At 44.6% G+C, this 22,453-nt stretch overlaps 1 protein-coding gene across 5 annotated transcripts in view; it reads right to left on the bottom strand.

Moving 5' to 3' along the window:
* Positions 1–22,453, bottom strand: part of LOC124997505 (RNA binding protein fox-1 homolog 3-like) — a 344,102-nt gene that overhangs the window by 95,719 nt on the left and 225,930 nt on the right. For all 5 annotated transcript variants that reach the window (XM_047571256.1, XM_047571253.1, XM_047571257.1 and 2 more), the window contains exon 6: positions 14,823–14,932. In XM_047571256.1, coding sequence (XP_047427212.1) covers positions 14,823–14,932 — 110 coding nt within the window. The remainder of the gene's footprint in view (positions 1–14,822; positions 14,933–22,453) is intronic.

Genomic DNA, 22,453 nt, shown 5'->3' with positions numbered 1-22,453 from the left:
CACATAGACATTCGTGCGGTTCTTTTGACAAAATGGGAGCTATCGTAGCTGTCAGACATCCTCAATATCCGTGGCTCAAAATTGCAACTAACAAGGCTGACATGATGATTTTTTTTTTTTTCCCCACCTCAAATGCATCTCATATGTTGTGAGAGCAGCGCATGAATCATTCTGATCGGACACTGCATATCAAAAGCTGCACTGAGCTTTAAAATAAATAAATAAATGACTTGCATTCCCCACAGCCTGTTGGGTTTCTCCTTCAGGTGAGCTACACCTGAGACCCGTTTTTTACTGGAGTGTGTTTGCCGCAGCAAGTTCATGTCGGCACCGGAGGATTTAGAAGCAGGAACTGTCTTTGAAAGTCTTTTAAATACATACGTATCTGCTGCAGCGACAGCTACAAAGAAATGGCAGTGCGCTGAGTTCATTACACCCGTATATGCGGATCGTTCCTGTACTTCGGTGCAGTTCGACGGATTTATGGCACTAACAAGTGAGTTAGTGTGCACAAATCATCCGCTGGCTGTTAGGGGTTAAAGATGTACAAAAAAACAAAAAATAAATAAAGACGAGCAGTGTTTGGATTGTGTTATTATCCCACCTGTATTTATTTGTATATATATTTGGAAAAAAATAATAATAATAAATTTTAAAAAAAAATCAAATGACAGCCGTGTCACATTATACAGCATTTTCACTAAGAATTATTTATCAGCAAGAGTTCAGTCATCTTTATGGGCTGGCCGTTTGCACGCTGCTGAATATTTCTGTTTCTAGTGGAAGCTTAAACAGAAGCTTTGACCAGCTCTCGCAGACATGGAAACAGATACCGGTAGCTGCAGATATACAGCGGGTTATATAATGATCATGAAAACTACATGAGAAGGAACACATCCCCCCCCGCCCAAACAAACACACTCACAAATTACACTGACAGGAGCCTCCACACACACACAGGGATGCACATAAACACACAGACAGCGGCCTGACACCGGGAGAGGCCAGGCCTGACATGGGGTGAGATGAAGTAGCGTTTCTCATCATCTGCTGAGCCTGCCTGTGTCTGACCCGGAGGATGGAGGTAGGCCGGGGGCATGGCCCCAGGACCGGGGCAGGAGGAGCGGAAGGGACCTCCGCCGAGACTTATAAAGTCCCCGCCACAATTTACTGGGAAGGCTCCAATTGCGGTGTCCAGTGGCCACAGCGCGGCCCTGCTGTCAACGCCACTCTTATTTGCTTCATTCCCTTTGACACCGGCTCTCGATTAGGGTCATAAATTCCATGAAATCGGTCAATAACCTATAACACTAATGTCACTCTCCTGCCATTAATTTTACAGCCTGTGAGCCACACTGTTTCTTAACCCCCTTTTTTACGTGACAGTGTGTGTGTGAGGCGGGGGGGTTATACGGGCTGGGATTGATTGAGAAGAGTATATAATAAGCTTTGAATGGAGCCTTTGCACCCATAAATATAAACACATATATGTGAGGGGGAAAAAAAACAATGATGATGACTGCTGGGTGACACCATATTACTACACACCTGGAGAATTTCCACTGTACGCATTTCAACTGAACATGAGTCAGTATTGAATCCAATTTCTCATCACACAGCTACCGCTAATCTATGTTAATGTGTGTAAATGTGCATGCTTATATGTAGATAGGAGGTAAAGGGACTTGGGGTTACGTCATCTGTACATAGAATCGTAGGTAAGGTAAGCGAGGTATCTTTGAGGACATGCACCTAAGCTGAGGTAAGCTACCGATTCACCCGCTGCAGTGAACTGACTCAGACGCTGTTTAAAATATTGAAGCTAACTGACCATGACACCGAAGAAAGCACATTGTGCAATTAATTTCACACAGAGACTGGAAGATGTAGAGATTTTACAGCCACAAAAAAAAAAAAAGAAAAAACTCTCTGCCCACAATTTCTGTTTCTGAATTCACTACGACTTGAAGAATCCGTTTGAATAACTGAGTATAAAATAATGGAAAGCACACAAATTACATTTGTTGCTGTGAGAGAGAGGGCAGAAGTGGTTTTCTTATCATGCGTGGCAGGTTGCCAGTGGATATGTTGCTGGCGTTCTCATAGGGGCTTCTCCTCCAATCTTTTCCTTATGTGAGAGCTGACACTTCAGGGCATATCTACGGCACAGGCGTGTTAGCGATGCACATGCCTTCTGCTGCAACGCAGCCGAGAAGGATGAAGGACTGCCATGAGAGACTTGCTGAGAGTTACTGGCAGCGCAACAGGCCGACCGCAAAAAAACTAAAAGAAATAAATAAGGCTGCAAAAATATAATTACCAGTATGTGACATTTGGCATCGGATGAGCTCACTTTAAGAGATACTTCTGTTCAAGAACATTTTGAACTGAAAGAGCAGGGGAAAGAGAACTTCTGAAAATGAATCAGTGCTGAGAGAAGCCTTTTCTCTTCTTAGATCAGCTGAATATGGACATTTTTAGGCCATAGCATCTAAATTGCCAAGAAAAATGTTTTTCTCCTCCTCCCAGGCTCAAATGACACATGCTATGATCCTGAAACGCACTTGTTGTGCCACTGTCAATGCTGAAACGATGTCTCCATCTATTTTTAGGCTTAGCGCACGAAATTTGGGGCAAAATCTTTCAACTTTTGCTCCAGATTCTTTGACTCATCATTTGTTGGACAAGACATATCCTTAATATTTACTTCTTGGAGTCTTTAAGACGTAGAATGTAACATTATCTGCATAAGTGCACATCTCTCTGCGTGTGATTCACTCATGCGGGATTGTTCAGTCAAGGGAGGAAAATAGACGATACCTCCTCGTGTTTTGGCAAGTTGGCGTGCGTTGGCAACTTTCCATCCTACTAGTCCACTGGCTCCTTCCACTCCACATTGTTTTGCTGCTCAGGCTGCACTCATCTCATTCGGCTGAAGACGAGGGAGGGAGGGAGGGGAGGGAGGAAGGGAGGTAGGGGGTGGGTGGCGCTTTAAACAACGCAGCCACCGTTAATCATTAAATCAGATTTTTATTTTTGCCTCCTCTGGAATGGCTGGAGTTGAATTGACACTGAGGCTCCACAGCGGCGAGGCAAAATGGCCGCGCGCAGTAACAGCACACAAGCCCCTGGACAACCTGAGGCATGGCTATCCAATCCCACATCATTAAGGCTAGAGTCCTTTATTGTGTTGGAGGCATTAAATGGTGTGCTGGCTATAGCCCTGAAGTCACACTCCACTAGGAGAAAACAGCAGAAAAATAACGGCACAGCTGGATAATGACTTTTCCCTGGGAGGCTGACCATGTGTACAAAAGCGCTAATGATAGCAGGTGCAATAAGCGAGCGCAAGGCTTTTACTGCGTCCGGATCTATTTTCCTCTGCTAAACTCACCAGTGATTTCCCCCGTGTAGGTGTCTTTCTGTAGTTTAAGAACACCTCCCTGCCCCCCACCACCCTCCTTCCTCCACTCCTCTCCATCCGCTCTCTCCTCCTGTATCTAATCTCTTTATCAGCTGTGCAGCTCATATCAAAGAGGACTGTGGTGTGAAAATCCTGCAAGTAAAACCTGCTGTCTGAGCCTAATCACAATTAGCTGGGCTCTAGACCCATTAGCCCCAAGGGGAAGAGACCAAAAGCTTACAGAATTATTGTTAAAGCTACTTATTGCTAATGATCCCACAGAGCTCAAAGGGTGGGGCCCTTGGTTTCCCAAAACAGAATCCACTACCCTATTTTTTTTTTTTTTTTTTTTTTTTTTTTTTTTATTTCCCAGTCCGAATGGACGTTCTATGTAGTCAGCATTCCACTGGAAAAAATATACAACTCACAACTCAGTGAAGCAGCCAGAATCTCATTGGTATTAGTGGTTAAAGAGATAACACGTTTCCTGGATGTACCGACTCCGCTCCTTCCTTAGCCCAGCTTTGTAGCAGAACTGTTACATCAGCCCTGCTACAAAGGCATGTGTGCCTTCCAGATTATAAAACATTAAACCGCAAGTTAATGACTGATTGCAACACCCCGTTACTCAAACTTGCAAGAAAAGGAGAGCAACAACTCGCAGACAACAACTCCACGTGACACCCCCAAGTGAATCACCTGCAGTGTAAGCCTTTCAAAGAAGCGCCTCGCATTTGATGTTAAGCCCTCAAACTGTTCTGGCTGTCTGAGGTCTTGCCGGGGAGATAGAAATGTCTAAAGTTATTACAGCAGTCAGGTAAAGTGTGTGGCAACACGGTCCTGTAATGGGGGTGGAGAGCCGGCCAGCAGCAGCTAATGAAGGCGTCTCGGGGAGTACTAAAGAGTCTACGTGACACTACTCCTGATTCGCCCGTCTGAGGACACAGATCAATTAATACATTAACAAACGATCGCAAGCACTTCATCTTGCAATATGAAACCGGCGGCCTAGACTCCTTGCCCTCCAGCCCAGAATGGCTGATCAGCTCTGCCTCCATACGCCGTCCGTCATGAATTTCAACATGCTCTCTGTGTGGGTTTGAAACGTCTCGCCGCAGGCGGAGACCATATGCATGCGTTGTAACCACATATATGCACACATAAACTGCTGGCTTCCAGCTATTCTCCGTCTTCTAAGAAAATCTAACCTACTGATACAATTTGCAGTATAATGCACCATAAATGACCAAATCCCAACAGCTTTGATTGAACATCTGCCTAAAGGGAATCCCATCCTGCTAATGACCACAGCTTCCAAGCCTCAAACCAGCGTCTTCTGAAGCAGTTTTTTTTTTTTCTCCCCCCCGAAAAATAAAAACAAAGGATTAATGCAGGCCAAACGCACCACGTGAACAGCCTGCGGCACATTTGAGTGCGTCGGTCGGAGAAGTCTAACGTAAACCATTGCTCCTTGCCATGCCATATATATCCAGTCTCCCCATTACCACCATCTCTACTCGACAGCAAGGGCCCTGCACTGCTAAATTATTCATCACACTGAGGGGAGGACAGAAGCATGCATGGTTTCTCCACTCCATGCTTCTTCCCTTTTTCTTTCTGTCTCTAATGCAAAGGAACAGCCGGGTGGAGAGAATGATATACAGGCCATCTTTCCATCACTGTGCGGCCATTGCAGGGGATGTCGCCTCCACTTCCTCCAATTACCACAGCGGAGCGGAGTTTGGGTTTAGGTTGAGCACTGTGGCAGACTTGGCTTGGCGGTCGCGCATATGGGGGGGAAAGGTGGGTGGCACCCAGGGGCCCCATGCATAACCTGGGACGTCTTTGTATACACATTCATCTATATCAGTGGGCAACAGGGAAATGTAAGCCAAAGGTAATTGCCCTGGATAAGAACATCTGCTTGGTGAATAAATATTCTAATGAGGGGAGCTTGCAGGTTCCCCAGACTGATGCACGGCTGACAGGCCTCCGGAGGGACTGCAGGTAATGCTCACCACCTGCAGTTCAAACAGGAGGCAGTCGCACCCTCCTCTTGCAGCTAAACGCTGGCCGACTAACACACATGCACACCACACACACACACACACACACACACACACCAGGTAAGGTATAGTAAATCCTTGACTGGCTCTGATGTCCTTCTTCTCAGAAAGTGTGATGCAGTACACGGCAAGTTTCAATTTTCATGTAAGCCAGTAAATGTCCTATCTGAATTATTTTAGTATTTTTGCAATAAAAGTTAAAAGAAGGTGAGGAGACGTCTATAATTCTGTAACTTAACTTCGCGCAGTGCTTCACTCGCTTGACATTTCCCAGTGTAGATGTCAATTATGTCACTACAAATGTTCATTGATTACTTCAGCGGCAAAGTTACATTTTCATATAACTGTCATTGCTAAAAAAAAAAAAAAAAAAGGATGTCCCAAATGCCCAGCATTCATTTTACTTGAAGAGTTAACAAGCCAAATTCTCATCTTTGAGAAGATATAACGAATAAATTCCTTTGACTTTTCCTTGATGAATGACTTATAGGATGAATCTATTACCTGATGAAAATTAACTTTCTCCTCAGCGCGTTCAGTAATTAGAATTTCGGCGTTTTATCACGTTGTTTTTTCAGACTGAAGTTATCTGAAAGCATCACTTTGTTCCCTGTAGGATTTTGCATTATAGAAATATTAGCCGCTTTTCATGCTCACATCTGGCGTCTGTGATCTTCAGAAACACGAGGCTTTCCCGATTTTTCTGAGCGAAAGAGAATTTGTAGCTGCGGAGCTAAACGATGAAATAACTCATGTATCGAATGAACGCTTGCAGCAAATTAATGTGTGAACAGAAAGGGAAAGTAGTGGGATATTTAAGTTCCATTCAGCGTGACGCTAATAGATCTGTGGATAAACAATCGCAGATGCGAATGGGATGAGAATAGACCCGTGGCAGTACGCGAGGCCCACTGTTCCAGTGATGAGCCTGCAGGGCTGTAAACTGTCAGCATTACTGCTTCACTGTATTCAGCCTACATCCGTGTGTGGTCATCACTCTGGCCGGCTGGAGGGGGAATTTGTGATGAAACTGGAGGTGGAGGAAGGAAAGCCGCATCCTCACTCTCACCTTCAAAGAGGCCAGGAGACAGTGATGAGCCTCCCTCAATAAGCATCAACACCCGGGGGACGTCTCAAGTCAAACGCTTTGAGTATCAAACAGGCCTGAACTGTGAGTGAGTGAGGACTCAAAAAAAAAAAAAAAAAAAAAAAAGCACACACAATGTAACACACTGTATTAATTTCTTATAGTTATGACATAATCTGGAAACCATACACCTTCCTGTCGCTTTCAGTCTACTTGGAAACAAAAAGCAAACTTCGCATGTGGTTCAGATAAGAGCTCACTTCTCCTCTTAGAGTAACTTCGGCCCCAAAACATCCTCTCTCTCCAGAAATACGAGCTCCGAATCGATACGCAGGTGCTGTTTCATTCATAGCAAACCTTTGTTATTCATATGTTGTCTACAGTTCCACGTAAAAAAAAAAAAAAAAAAAGAAAAGAAAAGAAAAGAAGGTGGTTCAAGTATGAAGTCATTTATAATGGAGCCTTCCATGTAAAATAACTTCTTCCCCCCCCCCAAAAAGAAGATGCTCTCCCCAGAAATCTGAACTCACGATCAATAGCTACACACACACACAGTCTGCAGGAGATACATCTGTAGCGGCATCACAGCTCATCCTGTTTACCGTGGCAACCCTAGAAATTACTTTGTATTTCTGCGAAGGTGCAAAACGCAAGTTAGGATTAAAGCGATCTGCGACGTGCATTAGTGAGAAATTAAAGAAATGCAGGAGCGGCGAGCGATGGGCGGGTATTGTTGTAGTGAGAATACAAACCACAGAGGAGACAAAACCAATCTGACTAATCGCACATGATCTCAAAGAGAATTAATCAGCAGCTCTGGTTAACAATCTGTAATCATCCTCATTCTGCGCTTAATGCCGTTTAATCTATGAATTTGCGGCTGACTTAGATATATGCGGGCAGCACAAACGACGACAACAACAACAACGTGAAAAGCGATGTGAAACACAACGCGGATGAGGAAAACATGTCCCCGAAAGACCCAGCACGAGCGGTTCATTGTCAGACGCCGGCGTTAAATTGGAGGTTTCAAACGGCAGACGTGACTGCTGCATGCTGGGTACTTTAACTGTCAGTGGAAGTTGAGTAACGACGCTTGTAAAGGTATTAGTGCACGTAAAATAAATAAATAAATAACAACAACAAAAAAAAAAACATTCTCTCTCATTTAAGGGCTGAATAAATCTGACATGTAAACACAGGCCTCTGTAGCTTCTGGCTGCAGCGCAGCAGCGTCAAAAATAAAACACGCGGAAGTGGGAAAACCATCAGCTGCGTTCATGCATGTGGGAGGCATAGCAACACTGCGCGCACATTCAAACTATATATACGGAAAAAGGCTGAAACACACTCCCGATGCCGTACCCCGCACACACCGCGCGCACACACACACACACCATTTCTCTGCCAGCGCCGGGGCAGTCTGAGCGGAAAAGATAGCCACACTTTGTGGTCCGGTACTCACCCAAAAGTACATCATCATGGTGGAAGCGGGACAGGTGTGGGCAGGCGGGCGGAGGAGAGTCGGGCCGAGCGCTGGGACCAGTCCAGCCAGTGTGTGGGTGTCAAGAGGAGTCCGAGCGTTTGGACCGAGAGCTTTACTGCTCCCTGTTCCACTGAGGCAGCCCTCCCTCTCAACTGTTCAACGGGGCTTGACTTGAGGTTTTCCCCCCTTTTTCTTCTTCTTCTTCTTCTTCTTCTCCTTCTCCTTCGTTCGCTTCTTTCCCTACAAGCAGCTTGTTCTTCAGTTAATTTTTAAAAGCCCCCTTTTTTTTTTCTTTCTCGTCTTCCTCTTCTGAGCCAACACGAGAAAGGGGGGGTGGGGAGGGGGCGAAGCAGACGGGAGAAAGGAAAGAGAGCTGGGGAGGTGTTGTAACCTCTTTTTTCTTTTGACACTCTTCCACTCCACTTGCCTCTCCACACCACTCACTTCGAGACTCTCCCTCCTCTCTCTCTCCCTCTCCCTCTCTCTCTCTCTCTCGCTCTCTGTCTCTCTCTCCCTCCCTCCTGTGCTGTCTCTTATTGGTGAATGAGAAATCAGTCGGTACGGTGCCGAGGCTCAACTAGAGCAGCAGGAGCAGCAGCCTGCGCTTGACAGCTGCCTCCAGCGTTCCTCCACCGGAGCCGTGTTGCTCTGCATAGAGGAGTGCGCCGAACAAACCGGGATCCTGCAGACGGTACTGTAAAATTCAGCGTCCCAGGGAGGGGGTGGGTGGCAGGGCGAGTAAGTGAGGGAGGGGTGGGGGGGTGTGGTGGGGGTTGGGTGTGGGGGGGAGGCAGGAAGCTGGGAGTTGTGGTGGAGAGCTCTGCGGGGAGGGGAAGGGAGGGGGGTGACTTGTGTTGAGGATGATGCTGGTGATAGTGGAGGACTAACAGATCGCTCCCCTTTCTTCTTTTCACTGTCTGTGCTGAGACGAGTTGCATTGAAGTTGTGGCAGTTTTAGTTCATTGAAGAGAAGAAGAAGGCGACGCTGAAGGAAAAAAAAAAAAACGAAGGAAAAAAAAAACAAAAACTGGGGGATCTCAGAGAAAAAAACCTTAAAGTGTGCCACAGGCAATTGGGAGGCACAGCCTATTTTCCACTTGTTTTCTACTTTTAGCTGCAGAGGGTTCAGTCTTCACGCGTGTGCCTGCACATTTTTTCCTTCTCTCCCGGCGCAAGCGTCCAAACTCACGGGCTGGTCACCTGGAGTGTTCTGCGGCAAAAGCACCTTTTCCCAGGTGATGTGTGGCGGGAGATCAGAGGCCAGATGAAGTTGGTGTGAAATACCCTTCCATGCCAAGCTGTATTACATTACATGCTTTAGTGTGTTTTCCATCTGGCGGCTATAAAGGGGGAGGGGAAAGCCGGGGAAGGGAGGGGAGGGGGGGTGGGGGGGGAGGGATGGGTAGGGGGGGGGCTTGGCCGTCTTCTAGACAGCACTGTAACAATGAGCCTGCCTCAGCAATTTTCAAAACATATCATCAATACACGAGCGGGAGCTCGCGCTTTTAAATATTAACCCTGTGGCAACCGGGGGCAGGCTGCGGAGAGCTCGAGTGGTTTTGCGGCATCCTCCAGTGCTGGATCATCCAATAAAAGATGTCCTGGGGGATGAGCTAATTTGCTGTAGGATCCTAAAGAACATTTGCCAGCTATAGAGAACATTGGCGTAATGAACAGAGCAGATATATTCAGGTTGTGTTACCCATCAGTAATTGCCACATAAGGAGGCCGAGCTAGATTTGCAGCTGGCTTTGAGCGAATTGATACACAAGGGGGCTCATTCATATGGCGCAACTGTCAACTTAAATTTATCACCCATTTTATTTTCCCTCCTCCTTCAGAAAAAGCTTGCTGAAATATGAAATGGCGCACGGGGCAGAAAAAAGAATGGCAATTACTAATTTCGCAAATACTGTCGTGTTTTCAAGCGCTTTTAATAAATTGAGGCATGCATCATATAATTTTGTCTCTCCATCTACACCGCAATACAGGCTTTCTATTGCTCTTCACACACACACACACAATCTCTTGTTGCCGGCAAAGCATGCACATACAAAGCCCTCCACATCTTTATACATGTCCACCAGAACCCAATGGATTTACATTAGCAATCACAGAGTGGATAACCGCCCTACTCCCTCCATCAATCTCTGATGGGAAATAAAAATGAAATGCACTTCTCAGGCAACTCAGATTAAGGATCACGCTTTTATCAAATACTGAAGTCTATTTCAAGTCCTGCTCATAAATAACTGAGGGGAGAGTGGGAGAAAAGGAACGAGGGTGGAGGCAAAAAAGCAGAGGGAGAGACCCGAGGCAAGCGGGGGTGGCGTGGATGTAGACGGAGAGCATCGTGGTCTGGAGCGAAGGACACTTGAGGTTGGAGGGATTAGGGGAGAGAAAAAAAAGGTAGAACGCAGAAATCCGAGGGCGTTTTAGCATCGCATAATCCCTACATCTTCTTTCTGGGAATCTCCTTCAATTACAGATGAAAATGGAATCCGGGTGAAGTTTGGGGTGCAAACCTGCTCTACCTCTCTGAGCGCTCCTCCCGTGCTCTGCACTACTTACCGGGGATGCGAGTGGCTTTGCTAACCATTTAGATTTCCCACCATAGTCTAGACACTCCCCAGAGACTCCGCCATCCATTATAAAGATGGAGCTTTCAAAGAGCAGAGGAAGCGAAAGGCCTCACGCAGAGCGTGTTCTGCCTAAAATGTACGTCTGTCTCCCGCCCTCGCTGACTCCAGATCTGTTGTCTTAATATTTGATGATGATCTCACCTCCCCTCTGTAACGTGCTGCAACTTACGGAGCATCCTCAGTCGAGCAACACTCAGAACTTGTCATCAGAGAGACTCCAGAGGAGACAACGAGCAGCACTCGTCTCGAGTTCTCACTCTCATCCCCTCGAAACTCCCCGCGGAGCTCTGGGCTAGTTACGGCTAGTTCGGCCTTTTGTCCCCATTCATCAAACGCCCTGCCCCGCGCCGCCCGGCCTCAGCTGGTGCGAGCCCCGCTTGGCTGCCAGACTCCATCCTGAGCCTCCCAGGTCGGTTTTTCTCTAATCACACACTTCGCTTTATGGAGTGACCCGTTTTATAACTCGGTGACAAGGATCCGCAGCTAAGCTCGTTTGATCTGTTTATGTGTTTTCATCCGCTCCACAGGTAGGTATTGACATTTCTATTACACATCACTTCAAGGATGCACATTGTGAAAGGCTGCACAGAGTGATACTCTTTTGACATGTTACACAGAAACAACAGGTCCAGTCTATCCTTCTTTAAGCCTAACTTGTGGTATATATATATATTTTTTTTGTGGTAAAAAGTTTCATATTGCATTTTTATTCACTTATTCTCGTTCTAGTTGCAGCTGGTAAATGTTACACATTTCACACGAGAGCTGACAATAGGTAAGCTTTATGTGACTTAAAGACAAAGAGAAATTGTGTAATGCCGTCACCCTGACAGCCGATAAATATGCAAAAAACAACAAGAAAAATTCACCGTGTTAGTCAGTTCTGCGGCGTTCTGACAGAGCCCGCATATTTAGCCTCGAAAATGTTAATGTTTTGCTTCCTACCGCTGGAAGATATCATTAAACATCATTTGTAAGCATACATTACACTATACGCTGCAAATCGCCCATCTGGTGATTTTGGAACTCACTGTCTGCGAGACAATAAATCCATTGTACGGTTCCACATAAAGAATCTCGCTAAAGCAGCGCCTCTGTTCAGACATACGTAGAGTACATTAAACATAGCGGCGTGCGCAGACTGTATGTAGTGTTAATAATGCAGTGTTTACATCTTGGCATTGAGCAGTCTGTGCTGGCCTAGGGGTGCAAAACTGGCAGGGCTGTGCGGTAATTAGGGGCTGTGTGTTGGGGATGTGAAGGCTTGCCGCGTGTCACGCTGATACCACTGCTGGGCAGACCCGGTGTGCCAGCAGCAGGCACGCCGAGTGCTACACGAGGCCGCGCCTTCCCGTCGCAGCGGGAAGTCGCACCTTCCGCGGCAACGAGTGCTCCCCGCAGGCCGGGGGCCGCCGCGGTTACACCGCGGCCCCGAGACGGGACGCGGAGGATGTTCACAGCGTGGCGGCGGGTGGTGGCTGTCCTCACATCAGGAGTGACGCGCGTGGTCTCGTTTTAACCCTGGTCGCACCGTGGCATCGAGATTATCCAAAGAGATCGTCTTAATGTTTATGTTTCAAATTTAAACTTTATGTCTAACACCTACGTGTACGTGTTTACTGCTAATTAGCATGTGTCTCGCTGTATTGATCTGTACGTTTGTTTTTGCATGTTGCACTCATTTATTTAAGGATTAGCGTCTTTCCGAATCAAATCATCTCTGCTGCTCTGCAACCAAAGACGTAAAGATGGCAAAACATAGATTACTTCAGCGTCTGAATCACAGGGATTAGCAGTTCAATAATGCATTTATGATTTTTGTTTTCAGTTATCGACACGTACCTACACTGAACGTCAGAGATACTGACAAACGCAGCGCTTAGATAATGGCTGCTTTTAAAACTGAGAACTGAGAAAGTAAAATGACTGAGGACGAAGGGTGTGATTTTGATGCATAATTCAGCTGCCGGATTTAAAACAGACACATTAACCGGAGAGCTTGAAATCAAAGAAAAACAAGCTGAGGTATTTGGGGACAGTCTCACTCCCTAGTGTGGGTCAAACTCCTTATGCAGCCACCCAACGGTGCCTTTTTTTATTCTTTCACCCCGCACAGTTTGGCTTCATGTTTGTGAGCAAGCAGCCTCATCAGGGTTATTTTCTCAGACTTGACTAAATTCTTGAAGAGCCACATAACGTTATGTTTTTCTTTCTTTCTTTTTTTTTTTTTCTCCATCGAGTGACGAAATAGTAGGACCGTGCTCCCCTGGGGGAACTGGTTGGGCGAAACGCTCTCATCTGATCAAAATATCTCTGGATGGATTCATAGGAAAAAAAAAAAAAATGCGATACATTGGTTAAACCATTATTTTCAGCGGCGAGAGGGAAAATAAAAACAAGCTGAACCTAATGGAGACCTCTGGGTTTAACTTATTTAACGTTTACCAAACATCGGCTCGGAGTCGGCTCCACACTGATAGCCAAAGAAGATGGTGTTGTGGCTGCATGCGGTCGGCTGTAAAACTTCCTGCCTTACAATGATACATGACCTTTCGGGTTTTACGCTGGATGCTTTGAATGTGAGCATACCAGACGAGACAAATCTCAGTGTGTTTAGTCTAATAAATCTTTCATATCTGCAGGCACATCCAGCCACAGCTTTGAAAGCTCCATCATAAATTACACTTAGACCATGGATGTGACCTGCTTTTATTTCCCCTTTATTTAGATTAATATAGCAACTAGGAGGAGATAAAGTGCAAATAATAAAGTTTCCTCTGCTACCAATAGATTGTTTGAAGCGTAGGTGCGATTTGGTTTCGCACAGTTGTATTAAACATGACGACTAATATAACAGTAATGAAAGTATAAGATCAGTGAAGGGCCGCTTTAAGAGGGATTTACTCGCCAGCAATTAACCATGATGCATTAAACTCTTTGCTTTGAAAAACATCCCATAAAGTGACTTTTCAACCGCGAAACATTTCAATTATTTACCTCCTTCATCGCCTTTATGACCAAGAACAACAGGCGCATTTTTCTATCAAATAATAGTTTCTGTTTAATTCAAAGACGGATCTCTGATGTCTTCATCGCTTGTTGTGTTTTCCAACCGGTTCATTGGCCACGCCGTGTGCTGCGTGTGTCAGCGTGTGTCAGCGTGCGCTTCGTTAGCGCGTATACCGTATGAAATATACATCCCACTGTACGCTCGTACAGCGCGAGCAGACGAATTCGGGAGCTCTGCCACATGCAACCCAAGCAAGCCCAACTGGAATCCTAACAGCCTCTTGCATCTCTGTTTGACATTAATTGATAATCAAACAAGCCTTCACATTAGACATTTATGAGATCAGCTGAATTATCTATTTAATGTAACCCAATTATATGCAACCCTTGTGCACCAATCAACTCTAATTCCTGACTCATAAATGACAGCTACAACGACAGATTTAATCAATAATAAACATTGATGAAAACTTGCGACCCGCTCAGAGAGAGGGTAATTAACAGGGAGAAAAGGGGCTGCGCTGAAATTCTCTTTTCTTTGGGGGGGGAACCGCTCTGTAATCCCGTTCACAGGGATCTCTTCTGTATCGCAGCTCACATTCCACCACCAGCTTAGAGCAAAGCGAGCATTCAATTTCCCTTTAACAATTAGCGATAGACATTAATCATTAATTCTTAACGCAAGCTTCAACCGCTCCAGTTCTTAATTAAAACCTTGTAATTTTTTTTTTTTAAAAAAAACTGTTGCCATCAAACTAAATTCAATGAATAATTTAGTCAGCCTTTTACAGTACTAACAAAATGCCACACTGACTTAATCTAGGGGAGAAAGCGAATCCTTTGTTTCACAGGTAAAGAAGATCGACCTTTTTAGAAAAGCCTGGTAGGAAATAAGATGCAAAGATGTGGTGGGGTTCCCTTATCTCTTACCTCCACAGCGGAGGATTGTCACATCCTGTTCGCAGAGTCTAACTTAAACTAACACATGTCAACAGAGCAAGCATCAAAAGCAGCCCATTAGAGGCTTTGGGGAATTCCGCACCTGACGCCTGTAGGGTTCAAGAGAACCGCATAAAACTCTTCCGACAAAATGGAGGTAAGTGTGCACAGAGGGGCCTGCTGCTCTTACCAGTCTTGTAAAGAGGGGCACTCCCAAATGCCAGAGGTGATCGTTCAGCAGTCCGCTGTACACCACGTTCCCGAAGACAGCAATGCTTCCTGACTTACACAACGTGTTTCCTGCAGGGACACAAAGAAACACAGGCGGGTGTCATTGAAACGGACAAGAAGCAGCAAGGGGCAACTGGATGCACTCCAGCAGCAAAACACTCTGCTCTGAGAAAAAAAAAAAAAAAAAAAAAAAGAAGAAGCAAATTAAATCAAAGGAAGTCACTGCAAAGGAAGAGAAATAATAGAGAATGCACCATCGATTGTTATAAATATTGATTTCAGAGGTTTATTGACCTTAAACGTAATGACGAATACACATAGATAGCCCGTCTGGAATCAATAAAGTTACACAGCTGAGTCTAGTGGAGAAAAAGCAAAACAAATGAGGTGCAATACGAACATGACAATGATCGGAAACACTTATTAAAAAGGGGCGAGGAGTTCCTTCACGTTAAAAGCACATGATGTGATCTGTAAACACTTAACTGCCCTTCATTTTCTGGCCCTGGCACAAAAAAAATAACCAAAAAAAAAAACACGGTCAGAATAAAACGGTTACAGCTCTTAAACCTTTTTGATTATAGTCTTGATTCTGGTCTCCTATGAGAGCGAACACTTCAGAGCTTACCATCAAAATGTCACCGCTAGTCTCAGGGATAGTAAACACATTTTACAGAGGCACAAACATTGTTATAAAAATGTTTTTATAATACATATCTCTACGCGGAGGGAGGCTGAACCAAACCCAGCTTCGTGTGCTTTCCCCGGATCCCCCAGACCACGGATAAAACCTCTCCAACGCTTCAGTGGCACTCTCCAGAAACACCTCTGCCTGAAAGTGGGTTAGAGCTGCTCGGCCCTCGCCGTTAATTTGCATGGCTTCCCACCTGACCGACACCAGTGTGTCACGCACCTCGGTTTGGTGCTAAAACCACACATTTAAAATAAACACTGTATGTTAGATTTTGATAGTTTAATTAAATTTGCTAATATGAAGCTAATCTAAAGAACCGGGCTGTTGAGGTGCTCAGTGACTCCTTTTAGGGTTTCTGGTTCATTAATGCATCGCTTGTCCACCGGAGGGTGAGGTGCTGTTTGGACAGAGACGTTTTTGTCGAACTCAAATGCATAAAATTTGCATCCGCTGATTCTTGTTTATGTTTATTTTCTCCTTTATGTTACATTTAATGCATGCTGAAGCCCATCTACAGACAGGCTTCACAAATGAGATGCTAACGTGTAGCATCGGTTCATTTTACATATACAAATGAACATTAATAAAGTTTATATACCAGGGCTGGATTTTAAACAATGCAACCCAGTTTGGTTTTAGCTCTATAAGGAGTTTAAGTAAAAATGTAACATCACTATACTCGTCAGACACACAACAACACTGGCACGCTGCCAACATTACCGCGACACGTATAGCATCAACCCTCCTATATAAGTCATGAGCCTCACAGTTCACCCTCTCAAAGACACTCTTAATTAGCTCCGTGCCAATGAGGGCCCTCCACAAACAATAACACACACACACACACACACACACACACGCCTGCCATGTGTGCCCACACACGCGCACAAACACACACACACACACACACACACACACACACACACACACACACACACACACACACACGTGTCCCCAGGAGTGTGATGTACTGCACACTCGTGTCCCCAAGTATGTGATGTATGCAGCTTATGGAGCAGGCAGCACAGAAAACACAGGTCTCCATTGTAATTTCTGCACAAAGGAACGCTGCAAAGGCGCACCAGGGGTGGAGTGAAGCAGTGCTGACAAGCAGCACATGCATTATTTAAAAACAAAAGTAAAAAATGCCCATTAAAGTGTCAGTGGTGCTTTCGGCAGTGCTGGCTTGGGCGCGGTGTGCGTATTACTGTTATTAATGGGCCAGGCGTGGGGGGCATTGCTTCGGTGTGATTGCTCTGCTGCTGTTGCTATCCGTGGTTCAAGCCCCCCCCCCCCTTTTTTTCCCATTTCTTCTCCCTCTCTCTCGTTCTCCGTCTCTCTTTTCTCCGTGTGTCGGTGAGGAGGAGAAACAGATAAAGAGCATGATACAGACAGAGACAGAGAGACACCACGAGACCCCGAGAGCACAGTCAATGAGCTCCTACAGCTAATATCATTTCACATTATTGAATGCATATTAAGGCAGAGAGACCTTGTCAGACGAATAGGAGCACCCGTGCTTATATCAAATTCTGATCCGCCTTCACGGCCATGTCTAAAAAATGCCAGGAATGTAGTCAGCATATTGAAAAGAAGTGCATACCATTTTTCTTTGCAGTTTAACATCAAGGGCTATACATTACCGCTACTGACACAGCAGAATGAGGTCATTGTGCATGTTGTAATTACAGCTGGGTAAACACTCTTCTCTCTGCTGCAACGCTGGGAACGCACAGCGATGCGGGACTAACGCGGAAAAAAAAAAAAAAAAAAAAGAGCCGTGACTTTTTGGCTCTTCGCTAACCGTATCGGGAAATGCTTAATACGTCAGTGGGAATAAATAAATTGAACAAAATGATCACGGGCTTTTATGATCGATGGCGGAGCGGCGTAACGCGCTGAACTCAACCAATGCATCAGGTGTAACGATAAAGACTCATCCCTGACCTATTCTTCTATTACCAGTTTGTTACGGTGTTAATAATGTCCTTTACATACAGCAAACAGGGCGCGCAATTAAACCGTGAAGAAAATATCACATAAGAGAGACAGTTTCACTTTTCCCCTCACGCACCTTTCAGAAGTGTAGAGCCAGTGTGCTCTTATTTTATTTATTATTTTATTTTTGGATACGAAAAAGGCGCCGCATGAACACTGCATGTTTGTACCACTGGAGCACGTGTAGCCTAATAAAATCAGCTCTAACCGATGACATGTGCTTAGCGGTTCACGGTGAGCAGATGATGCGTTTAATTTTTCTTTTTTTTTTTTTTTTGGCCGTTAATCCTGCTTTTTTTAGGGCCCGTCTCTGCAGTTGGGTGTTCTCTCATCTGCAGACTTGTCAGCGCAGAGCCCATCCTCTGATTAATTATTAATTGTGTGATTAAAGTGTGTGTTGGTGTATGTGTGTAGCTTGCAGGGAGGGGGGGTAAAGGAATGCAACCTGCAGTCTACTTTGCATTATCTATAACTTTTGAGTTTTTATTTCTGCTGTTTCAGAGCGATGCATTCCGCTGCCGGCATCAAATTATCTCATACCCAAATCGCGGGGCATGTATAGCATGAGCAAGAGCCGCAGACGGTGAGGAGAAGGTATTGTTTTATTAAGAGAGCAACGCGTAATTGAGTTTGGCTCAATTTTTTTTTCCTTTTTTGGCCGCAAGTGAAAACATCTTTTTATTTGAGTGCAGACATATATGGAGACTTTGGCCCACATAGATCTCAAGGCTGATGTTGCAATGAGCATTTCAGGATTGAATCTGCTTATAAATTATTCTAAATGCCGTGATTCGACCTCAAATTTCGCAATCCTTCAAAACTTTTCTGAAGAAGAAGAAAAAAAACACAGAGGCGTAGCTGGATGAAATGGGATACACTAGAGAAGGAGGAATCAGTTCACAAATTTATTATTTTCTGCCACGGAGAAAAAGGCATCCAGTATAATCAGAGATGATGCATTGATTGCGCGGAGAAAGTTTCTATCTTATCGGGTCTACGTTTGAGTCGTAAAGCCGGTCTTTTTTCTTTTTTTTGTGAAAGTGTAAAAAAGAAGTGAAAAATATTTTGAGTCTGTTTCAAGCTGTTTTTAGTAAATATTAGGATGATACTAGAATTGTCTAGAAATTAGAAAATATGTTTAGTGGATTGGAAACAAATCAATATGTATTTTTACTGCGCACGCTTATTTAGACTAAATCCAACAACGAATGAGAAGATGATTGTAAATCATCTGAAACAAAGCTCAAAGCTTTTATGGACACATATAACTGAAAATGATATGATCCATACGTAAATCCATAGTATTAGAGCTGAATTAATTAGATTTGGATTCTTGTGACTAAATGTTACTCGATATTAAAACGGTTCCTCTTGATTGAGAGGAGGTGCTGTGATTCTTTATCTTTTTTGTGCTTTATAAAACTGCGATCGGCCTTTTTTTACCATTCCCTAAAACACATTGTCTCATGACCAAACAGTGATATAAATAATCATGAGTTGCAGCTGCACACAGTTTAGTAACATACAGGTGTTACTCAGAGTTCATAAGAGAAAGGGCACGGTAAAACCTCAGAGTGTGGTGTCAAAATTATTGATGACTGCGAGTTATTTAGATACCTGATACCTTTAGATACCTAGCGAGGCTGTGTGTTTGTGTGTTTGTGTGCGTGCTGCGTCCCCAAGCCGCCTGCTCTCCGGACCTCCTCTTCTGGCTTAGCCGTTGGTCGCTTTAAAGCTTTCCAACTCCAGAATGTGCAGCTCATTTCGAGCAAAGAGGCACATTGCTGCAATGCAATAAGGGAAAACAACACTTTTAATAATTCAGGCCCTGAGACCGTGAGGAGGGTGAGGTGGAGGGTGGAGGGTGGCGGCGGTGGCGGGTGGAGGGAAGACGTCTTAAAGTACCGCAGAATGGCTCATTTAGCTGCTGCTACGCATTATTAAAGTTGTATCGAACCCCCTCCTGGGTCTTTCCCAAAGTTTTTTTTTTTTTTTCCATTTCCCTTTCCTCTTTCCCCTAAAGGCTGCGAGGTAACCAATAACAGCTACCAACATTTATAAACGACAGAGTATCCCGCACCTTAGAGGGGGAGGTAAACAACGGTGTAGCTCTTAATCTCTCTTTCCCTCTGTCCACCCTGCTCACTAGTCCTCCGGTCCAAAATTTGTCAGCGCTTTACCCTGCTTGAACCGTAATACACAGCCGGGGCCGTCCGGATTATTTTCTGCCTGAGCTAAGCTCACAATGCATAAAAAATGTGGGGAACGAACCTTGTACGGAATCAAATTGAGTAATAAAACCGTGTTCGCCCTGGCACTGATGGACACATGATGGTACCGTTGAGGACATGTTCAGAGGTACCGTAAATTGCCTCTGAGCCTGATGGCAGTTTCCAGAGCAAAGAGAGAGAATATGAATAAAATACACGGGCACAAGAAAAATGGGAACGAGTAAAAATGCAGATGTGCTTTTTTTTTTTTTTTTTTTGGTCATTACGCTTCTGAATATCCGGTTTCCAAACAAGTACCTTTAAGGTCGGAAGAAATGATCTAAATCCACAACGACTGTCAGACAGAGGCAGTATCATCCCGTTTCAGCCTCTAATAGCTTTATGATGTTTACACTGAGTAAAATATTCAAGGCTGTCACTCTCGTCATTTTTTATAGATGTGTCCTTCCATCAAATTCCAGATGTTTTATGCATCGTTTTATGCGTATTCCCTAAAAACGCAACATGACACATTCGGTGTCTTTGGAAACTCGGGGACCGCCACAGAAAACAAACTAATTCGGTTGTTTTGAGAAATGGTTTGGATGCACAGCAGAAAAAAAAAAAAATAGAACTCAGCAGTCGTTCGCCTAATTTGATTTGTTCTTACTTTAAGGTGCCCACGTAGCTGTACGGGCCGAGATAAACCAGCATTTATTAATTCCGTTCCAATCCCCACGTTTGCTGCGTTGGTCAGCCTCCGAACACAGCTGTTTTTCTTTGTGAAAACTTGACATTTCGGAGATACCGCGCAACGCTTTCAGCCGGCAGCAACAAATTATAATTATTGTAATTTACGATTACTGCTTACATTGCACAATACAATGAGAGAGAGAGAAAAAAAAAAAAAAAAAAAGGAAAGGCCTATTAAAATGTCCATTTAGGATACATACACCATAAACTGCTGCAGAGCTCTTAAATCAGAGCCCACTGTGCTGGGAGAGACACGGAGACTGAAGACAGGAGGTCAGCACGGGGAGGAAGACACTGGGTGTCAGATGGGTTATGACTGGCTGATATATTGGCCTCTTATGAGAAATCAGTGCGGCCGAGTCAGTGTTGTACACCTACAATATGAGTCCTGTGACTGTTTTCATATTTAATGATATATGACGCTGTTGGAAGCACAGAGCTTGATCAGATAACATGGGAAAACCCACTGTTATTAGTCATTAAAGGAGCAGTTAAACATTATTTTGTTCCGAGTTACTTGAGAAGATTAATAACTATTGAACACAGACAAAACAGGAAGTCTGTAACCGAGCTTAGCATCCAACTCCAGACCTAAAAATATGCCATCCACCATAGGCCCTCATCACTATGCCTGTTGTTCGGGGAAAACATTCACGTGTTCTGCATCAACCGCAACAGTGTAAACACTTTAAACAAACCGGTTTAAATTAATAACGCTTTGCTGAAGCGCTGCTGTGTGGTTTGGTTGGCGGCACCAGCGGCGCATCCGAAAACGCTGATCTCCTACAACTCTTTGTCTTCGCGCGCGGTTGGGATGGAATTATTGACAAGAAGGCAGAGAAGAGCGCGCTAATGAGAGGTCTTCTCACCGAGACCTCTCATTAGAGCGCTCTTCTCACCGCTAAGGTGTGTTTGCAGCTGCGCCGCTCGTTTCCTAGCGCGCGCAGCCAGTCACTTGCCTTACTTCACACTTTTAAGCTTCACTTAGCTTATAGCAGCGCCAAGACAAAACATTTTTTTTTACTTCACCACCGGATGCTTGTCAGGCGCAGCCCTTATTGAAGAGCTGGACAGTCGCAGCGAGCCTGTGTAGATCGTCTGCTTTAAAGAACCGAGAAAAACAAAAACTGTACGAACATTAACAGGCTGCAAACTATTTTCTATAAAGACGAGGCTGTGGTGGAATCTCAGTTCCATGTTGGCAACCAACTACTGATTAGCAGGTACCGATTCAAGATGTTTACTGTCATATGATTAGTAAAAGAAAATGCAGTGGAGGCCATATATTGAAATTGCTTCTTTGCAAGCCCTCCTTACTAAAACACAATGAATAAGGCACCAACGGTTGCCATCTTGCCGCCTGGGGCTACACCAGTTGTAGCTTTTGCCACCTAAAAAAAAAAAATATGAAAAAATATTCAACTTGTAAGTAGTCTTGCGTTGATGCACCAGCGTGATGTTTGGGACTGAACAGACATGATTGAAGAAGGATGGAATCACAGAAGGCAGGGTGGACACACACTGTATCCGCTCAATAAAGTGCCATTTATAGTCTTTATGCAGTGGGTTTCCTATTGGTTTTGTTTTGTGCTTTTATTCACCATCAAAGTCTATATCGAGCCTCATTTGTTTCCCCCCCAAATCTTGGCAGGGCCCGATGTATTTCCACTGTTTTATACTAAAGTAAATTCACATGCTGCTGCCGGTAGGTTTGTATTTACTGTACAGACAGGGACTGATCTTCTCATTTAGAAACTCCCCCAAAAAATCCAATATCTGTATTCCCCAAATTGCTGACTGCTTAATACTGAATGAGTTTTTAGAGGGGTGTGTGGACCAGATCCATTCAGATTTTTTTTTAGGTGCAAGCTTCTAACCAATCGGAGATACTGATGCAGTCTGTAGTACAGTGGATGAAATGATTCGGTTGCTGGT

Source organism: Mugil cephalus, chromosome 20, assembly GCF_022458985.1.
Source record: "Mugil cephalus isolate CIBA_MC_2020 chromosome 20, CIBA_Mcephalus_1.1, whole genome shotgun sequence".
NCBI lineage: Eukaryota > Metazoa > Chordata > Actinopteri > Mugiliformes > Mugilidae > Mugil > Mugil cephalus.
Note: the sequence above shows the minus strand (reverse complement) of the source record. Positions and strands in the feature narration are given on the sequence as shown.